General features: G+C 46.7%; 4 protein-coding genes across 4 annotated transcripts; 3 read left to right on the top strand and 1 right to left on the bottom strand.

The window, feature by feature from the left end:
• Positions 1-557: 557 nt before the first annotated feature.
• On the bottom strand, positions 558-1,440 carry BO85DRAFT_452864 (ubiquitin carboxyl-terminal hydrolase). Its single transcript, XM_025660922.1, has 2 exons — positions 1,358-1,440; positions 558-1,296 (listed from the first exon to the last, which is right to left on the bottom strand). The coding sequence occupies exons 1-2, from the start codon at positions 1,383-1,385 to the stop codon at positions 587-589; spliced, it is 738 nt and encodes a 245-aa protein (XP_025511950.1). The 5' UTR covers positions 1,386-1,440; the 3' UTR covers positions 558-586.
• Positions 1,441-2,353: 913 nt separating this feature from the next.
• BO85DRAFT_380445 (uncharacterized protein) lies at positions 2,354-3,025 on the top strand (the record flags this gene model as incomplete). The annotated part of the gene is made up of 2 exons (XM_025656383.1): positions 2,354-2,545; positions 2,870-3,025. 2 exons carry the CDS (start codon positions 2,354-2,356, stop codon positions 3,023-3,025), a joined length of 348 nt encoding a protein of 115 aa, XP_025511949.1.
• Positions 3,026-3,894: 869 nt separating this feature from the next.
• Positions 3,895-5,555, top strand: BO85DRAFT_503579 (F-box protein; the record flags this gene model as incomplete). The annotated part of the gene is made up of 1 exon (XM_025664236.1): positions 3,895-5,555. The coding sequence occupies one exon, from the start codon at positions 3,895-3,897 to the stop codon at positions 5,449-5,451; it is 1,557 nt and encodes a 518-aa protein (XP_025511948.1). The 3' UTR covers positions 5,452-5,555.
• Positions 5,556-5,936: 381 nt separating this feature from the next.
• BO85DRAFT_503575 (uncharacterized protein) lies at positions 5,937-6,566 on the top strand. The gene has a single exon (XM_025664235.1). It carries the CDS (start codon positions 5,949-5,951, stop codon positions 6,309-6,311), a length of 363 nt encoding a protein of 120 aa, XP_025511947.1. The 5' UTR covers positions 5,937-5,948; the 3' UTR covers positions 6,312-6,566.
• The last annotated feature ends 52 nt before the right edge of the window (positions 6,567-6,618 follow it).

Raw genomic sequence — 6,618 nt, 5'->3', positions numbered from 1 at the left:
AGGGAAAACACCTTTCAGACCTCCTCGACACCCACCAAGTCCGACCGACCGAAGTCAAGACATCATGACAAGGTAAAGATCATCACCACTCCCTGGACCATCGCACCGACACCCGAAACAAGTCCATCTGACGATGGATCGTAACAGAGCGTGCAAGTGCGAAGTCGAATCGGAAGTAAAAAACGGCTTCACTTTAGGGCATCGAGGACATAGCAGTCATCAGCAAGGGTGGAGATTCTGTGGCTCTTTAGAAGAGCTCAGAGGTGGGACGTCTACTCTAAAGTGATTCTTTGAACTGTAGGCAAAAAGGTGGTTAGCAAATGAGTCTTCAGTGGGATCATCCCAATGTAGGGGGGAGGGAAACTAACGTAGAGTCGCTTGATTTTCAAAATCTTTGGGGGGGAAGCCGCCTTTTATACCTGCGCGGTGGGTCCTCGCTTGCGCTAGCTGACTTTGCTGGTGGAGCCGGCGACAGCCGAGGTGAGTATTAGTCATCATATAGAGCAGAGACGGGACTTCACCACCAATAAGATTGCAGATTACAGTCATCGCGGTAGTACTCCGTACACAGTATATCAATTGAGCATTAAGCATGGCTTTTGGCCCTATGGGCCAAAGCAATGCAACTGAAACACAGACTTCCTCCTTCACCCGCATTCAGATTGATAATCCTCTTAATACCCATATCAAGCGCCCGTGGACTAAGAACATCCTCGTCCTCAGCAAGATTCCCCCTCTCCAGAGGTCCCTTCCTCGACCCCTCCAGCTCCCAGAGCTTCCCGCCACTCTTGATGAAACTAACAAAATGCCCACCATCACGCTCATCCATTAAATTCGCATCGGTATCACCAGCCTGCTCGACTGACTTATGAGCGACTTCAAACGCCTCACTGTCGTACAGCATCTTAGCGCGTTTGTCCATATCCAGCGGTATAGCTTGCTTGCGTATCTCCGCGAGATCGGAATCAGGCTTGATAAAGTCAACAGCCGGACCATTGATCACGCTATGGAGCAGACCGATCGAACCACAGGCGTGGCCGATGGTTTGCTTGAACCAGATGACGGGCTCATCAGGGCGGCCGGAGCCAGGATAGGGTTCTTCTTTGTCAGCATCTTCGGCCTTGCGGTTTTGGTCCCAAGCTGGTGTAAGTGGGATGATCACCAACAGAGCTAGAGCAGGTCGGGGGATGTGTGTAAGCTCTGATGGGTCGTCTATGGAATATACGTCGTAGAACTGTAGCTCCGGCGATAAGCCTAGCTTTGCTGCTAGTTGGTTCATTACGTCGGGGTTGTTTTCTGTTATTTGGGTGAGGGCCTAGTTATACATATGTGAGCTATGTAGGTTTGTCTTTCTTACCTAGCATTCTCCATGTTTTCCTTTCCATTTTGGAGGACTCAGCTGACAGAAAGGGCAAAGTATTTAGAGATGGTTGATGCTGAAGTCGAAACGGAGAGCTTAAGGTGTGAAGCTGTTGAGTGAGACTCCTCAATGCCCGGGCGCTAGCTGAGGTCACATGAGTTGTGCCCAGACTCGAATGCTAATTGTAGGTATCCTGTAGACAGCTTTCGGGAGAACATGGTGTAGAGCTTGTAGGAGCCAGTTTGGAGTTATAGCATACGACAACTTACGACAGGGACGAGAAATGGGTAATATCACCCCCTCTTCATCCCATCCTTCTGGTCACTACTATCCCTCGTGAAAGCCAAGCAAGGCAGCCAGATTGTAAGTTTTTCATGAAAGACGTTGAGGAGCAGGGAAAACAGTGACGTTGCTGTCTTGAAGTATTGGTGATAATTTCCTGTTTAAATATATATATATTTGTTGTTGTTAATGAGTGTTATGTCCACATCTATGTTCTCGAAGCCAGCGATGCATTATAATATGTACCTTATATTAGAAGCATCTAAATTTATGACTGCACCAAAACCAGTTATTCATTATCTCATGGTGAATGGCCATAAAAAGAATACAACATTTTCCTAATTGAAAATAACAAGACCACACCACGTGACATTGTTGGTCGTTACGGATTTCTCTGTTCTCAGAGTTCCCACTATTACCGCCTTGATAGCGACAACCATGGCTTCCAGTACTTATAGTCACAAACCACTATTCGATACTCGACTAGATTATGATTTCAGGGACTAGAAAGTCGGCAGAAATCTCTCAAGCAAAATTCGGAAGCAGGAAGACCCACAAGGTGGCTTTACGTATGAGCGACATGAGGCTTTTGAAGCTACCAGAGCTGGTCAACCTTCCAATACGCCCGATGTCATAAAAGCCAAAAAGCAGTATGTTTACACTGTTGATTGAAATAAAGATAGGGCCAAAAGGGGAACGAATTGGACTAACATGAATAGAATCACATTTTGGAGTAACCATAGGTATTCTGAGCCTAGTGACGGTGTATACCGCGAAATATATAATCTATCGCAATTAGAGGACTGCAGGAGTATACCGAAGCTTCTTGGGTACGCTATTGAAAGACAGAACTCTAGCGATGAACTACCAGGCGGGTACATTGCATATATTGTGATGCAGAAGGTTACTGGAGAGAATTTACATGGCTTCGACACACTTCCAGAAGATGAGCAAAACCGTATTCGAATTGCCTTCATTGAAGCGTTAATGTGTGGATGTTCTATAAATTCCGGGACAGAAGACTCCAAGGTGGACACATTTCCGAATTAGAGCTCTGCTAATGGACCTACAGGGAACTGCAGTCCTGCCATTTCACTCATTGGGACCCACGAAGAGAAGATATCACATGGGAGCCCCAAAGTGGACAATAATACGCGACTCCCCTTGATTACTTTCGGATTCCCGATGGCATGTCACAGCTTTATCGTAGATCTTTAAGATGCCGAGCAATATACCGATCGAATAAAGAATGATGTGTGTCTAGACGCAGTGAGACATTTGGAGTACTGGGGTCTAATTGAAGGAAAATATGAGGGAGTGTTGTTCTTTGAGAAGGATAAACTATTGGGGGACTTGAAAGTCCGACTATACAGTGAGTATTAGTCTGTGTCAGATCAACAAAATACTTGCGCCTTTTCCATATCTGAAGTTTACGAGTGACTCGAGTAGTATTAGGCGGGGGGGAATTATAGTGTGTTGTCCATTCGATAATGGGATCGGTATAATTGTAGCATCGGCGTAATCGCGGTTATGATAAAATATATGTTGCGCTGAGCTCACTCTCGAAACTTCCAAACAAAAATAACGTAATTAGTTTCTTACCATTCTGAAGCCGTCAGGGTTATGTAAAAAAACAAACAATACCATATACTATTCCTTTAGTACTAGCTGGTCTAGAACTCAATCTTATGCGTATTTGGGCTTCACGAAAAAGAGGGGGACAAAGAAGAACTGTGCCCATAATAGCATACATACCTACTTGAGTGCTGGATATAGAAGCCGATTGAACAATGCTCTGGCACGATTGGCAGTTACATCATTTCAAGCTGTGAAGCCTCGGTCTACATACTGCAAGGCCCTGGTAATAGGCACACATTCTGATCCAATTCGATAAGCGGCGGCAGAAGTCGAAGAGACACCCCGATGATGTGTTGTCGTCAGCTAGTGTACACTCTATTGTCTGAGAGATTTATGTGGGCTTCTAAAAATCAAGGTGATAGCAATGAAATTCCACGGCCGTTATGTAGGGTCTCCTTATTGTATCATATCATCTTATATTGTATTCGCTGGCCATTATCACCGATACCATTATCATTTCTTCCTCCGGCTATGATCCCTTAGACCAGCCAGTTCCGATAAGTACAAGTTGTCCCTTGCCCCACATGGGCTACTTAAGCATTAAACTATTTCCCCCCTTCCTCCTCGTCGCCCACTGCCCCTCCGCTACACGTATCTTCTACATATCGTCCAAAATGTTTGCTAAAATTCCGAGCGAGATTCTGCTTCATATTATACCTTTCTTTACCCCACCTGACTACACTCGATCGGTTCTTGTATGCAAGGCATGGTACACTGCGTTTATTCCCCATTTATATCACCACGTCTCGCTCCCTCTCAATGAATACGACTATCTCGGTGCTGCGTACGGAATCATGCCCAAATCACTTCTTCCTGTCCGTCGATTCACCCAAGTGATGATAACAAACCCTTCACTTGCTCCATTGATTCGATCTTTGGAGCTTTATCCTAGCGACTGTAAGGAGGGGAAATGGGAACAACTACCCCCCTTGGAGATTTTGGCCGAAGAAAAATATCGCCACTTCATGTTACCTTATGGACAGTCTAAACGCAAACATCGCCGCAAGTTCTATTCTTGGCGCAGAGACCTCAAGCAATCTTCTGAGCGGACGGACTTTCAAGGGCCGCTCCACCATTTTGAAGATGTCTGGCTAGCGCTGTTGCTAGTCCAGCTTGTGGATCTTGAGAAGCTTGGGGTTGCCCTTCCGGAAGAGGTATGGATAGGGGGTTATGAGGACGGACCGTTTCCCCCTAGGCATTCACCTCACTTTGAGCGGGTTATAGAGTGGGCCAGCAAACCCGAGTTAGGAATCTTGACTAAGCTCAGGCATATCTCACTTACAAACGGACCTTGTATCTGGGAATCTGAGTTATCGGTGGATGCGGTTCCCCTGACTCGATTACTGCCCTTTCTTCGAATTCCTTCTCTGCGAAAGCTATACGTCTCAAACCCTTGCGACCGATCGCCACTTAGGATGCCAAAGGATCTCTCGACCGTACTACTCACCCATCTGGATTTTGAATGCCCTGATACTGCATTGCAAAGCCTCCCTCACCTTCTCAATAGATGCTCTGCGCTCGAGTCATTTACACTGCAACAACAGGGCTGGCATGAATATGAAAGTCAGTACTGGCAAGACCTACGTCAGTTATACCAGTCTCTACAGAGCTCTCGTTTTTCGCTCCGCCATTTGAGTTTGACCTTCAGTGATTGGAACGTCCGGCAAGATGCCAAGACCCCCACACCGGTCTTTTTTGGATCTTTCTCGAACTTCCTTCGGTTAGAGACTGTCTGTATGCGGTGGGGTAATCTCTTGCAATTTACTGAAGATGGAGGCATGAAGCCGGTAGCGCCGCTCTGGCAAGTTCTTCCACGCTCGCTCAGTCATCTGTTCATTGACCATTGCCTCCTTCAGTGCTCATCCGCACTGTATACCGAACTGAAAGGTCTGATAACACATTGCCCTACGCATGTGCCCTCCTTGCGAAAGCTGTATCTCCGATTTGCGTCAAGAGAGCAAGACCCGTCAACATCCGCAGACGGCGTACGCGCGAAAATACTGGCACCAGACCCTACTACTCGTGACAGACTACAAGCGTTGGAGCTGGATTTTGAGCCATTGAATGTAGATTTTCGAATATTTCAAGATGACATAGTACCCTTTGGCCAAGAATTTTACATTAGGAAAAAGTGGCCATGTGGGTACCTCGGGCAGTTAAGCGGTCTATGAAGTCCTTCGACCGGCTTGTGTGGCTCTCGCTAGTGTTCAACCAATTTTGTGAATTCACCACGTAGTGTTATCGAAAGACAATATAATCCAGCCTATAATTCCCTTGACTATGGCAATCACGAGAAAAGATTCTTTGCTTGAAAGTGGCCAAATTAACTGACTGGGTACTAGTTATCTCCGACCGAGGCAAGGGCCAGGCCGTGCCTCCGACCCTAGTACATGAACTACTCGACCAATTTCGACCCACCTATTGTCAGTGGGCAAATCGGAACGTCCAGAGAGTCCGCTCCAGGCAGAAACATAAAGACTCCAATAGCTAACTTACTGAAATTGAGGTACGAGACAAGGACCTCGGAATCAAAAGGGTGGACGAGAGAAGGTTCAGGCCCCTTGGAGTGTGCGTCGGCCGGATATCCATGCGGGGCGCGCCAAGGGTTCGGCGGGGACAATAAGGCCTTAGCAGAGCTTGTCTTCTCTTGGCTAACATCTACCCAAATATGTCTGCGGAGCAGGTTGAGATACATAACAGTTCGTATTGTCATGCTGCCCATATTGTTCCCTCGTCATACCCAACTAATTCTAACGCGGATGATTGCTTTGGTGCCATTCGCCAGGCTATTTTGTGTCATGGTGACATCTCGTTAATCTACTGGTGGGATCCCAACTATACCTATATTGACGATGACGGCACAGAGCGGTATACGAAGGACTACCTACAAAAGACCCCTAAGGAGAGACAGGTGGGACTACATGCTTCATGGAGCTCTGAAGTACAGTGTAGGGATATGGATGCAATTAACACCTGGGTCAAGGAACGTATGGTTGATCCTGAAAAATATGGAGGCAGGGATGGTGATTGAGGAGAGCAATCTCTTCCAAACAGCCTAATCCTGGAACAAGTATTTTCAATGGCTTTAGGTAGGTAACTGGAATCCGTGGACTTGTTTTATAGACCCACACAACGAGACGCTTTGTACTGGAATGGAAAGAGTTGTGGAAGCGGAGATGAACCGTCTTCCCGCAGGCCAGACTCTATAAACCATGATAGCTTCAGAACTGTGCTCGATTTCTCGGTCCAGTCAGGCGAGCATAGACATCGGTCAAGAAGGGAGAGGCGAGACGCTATCTTGTACAAACAGACCTTTTTTGTGAGGTCAGGTGCCTGAA

Source organism: Aspergillus piperis (genome assembly GCF_003184755.1).
Source record: "Aspergillus piperis CBS 112811 unplaced genomic scaffold BO85scaffold_21, whole genome shotgun sequence".
In the NCBI taxonomy this organism is placed as follows: Eukaryota; Fungi; Ascomycota; class Eurotiomycetes; order Eurotiales; family Aspergillaceae; genus Aspergillus; species Aspergillus piperis.
This window is presented reverse-complemented; position numbering and strand designations above follow the sequence as displayed.

Bases quoted from the DNA above. Each gene is read 5' to 3' on its own strand.
- BO85DRAFT_452864 (XM_025660922.1), bottom strand. From the start codon at position 1,385: ATGGAAAGGAAAACATGGAGAATGCTAG. The intron at 1,297-1,357 runs GTAAGAAAGACA...CCCAAATAACAG, and splicing joins GAAAACATGGAGAATGCTAG to AAAACAACCCCGACGTAATG.
- BO85DRAFT_503575 (XM_025664235.1), top strand. From the start codon at position 5,949: ATGTCTGCGGAGCAGGTTGAGATACATAACAGTTCGTATTGTCATGCT.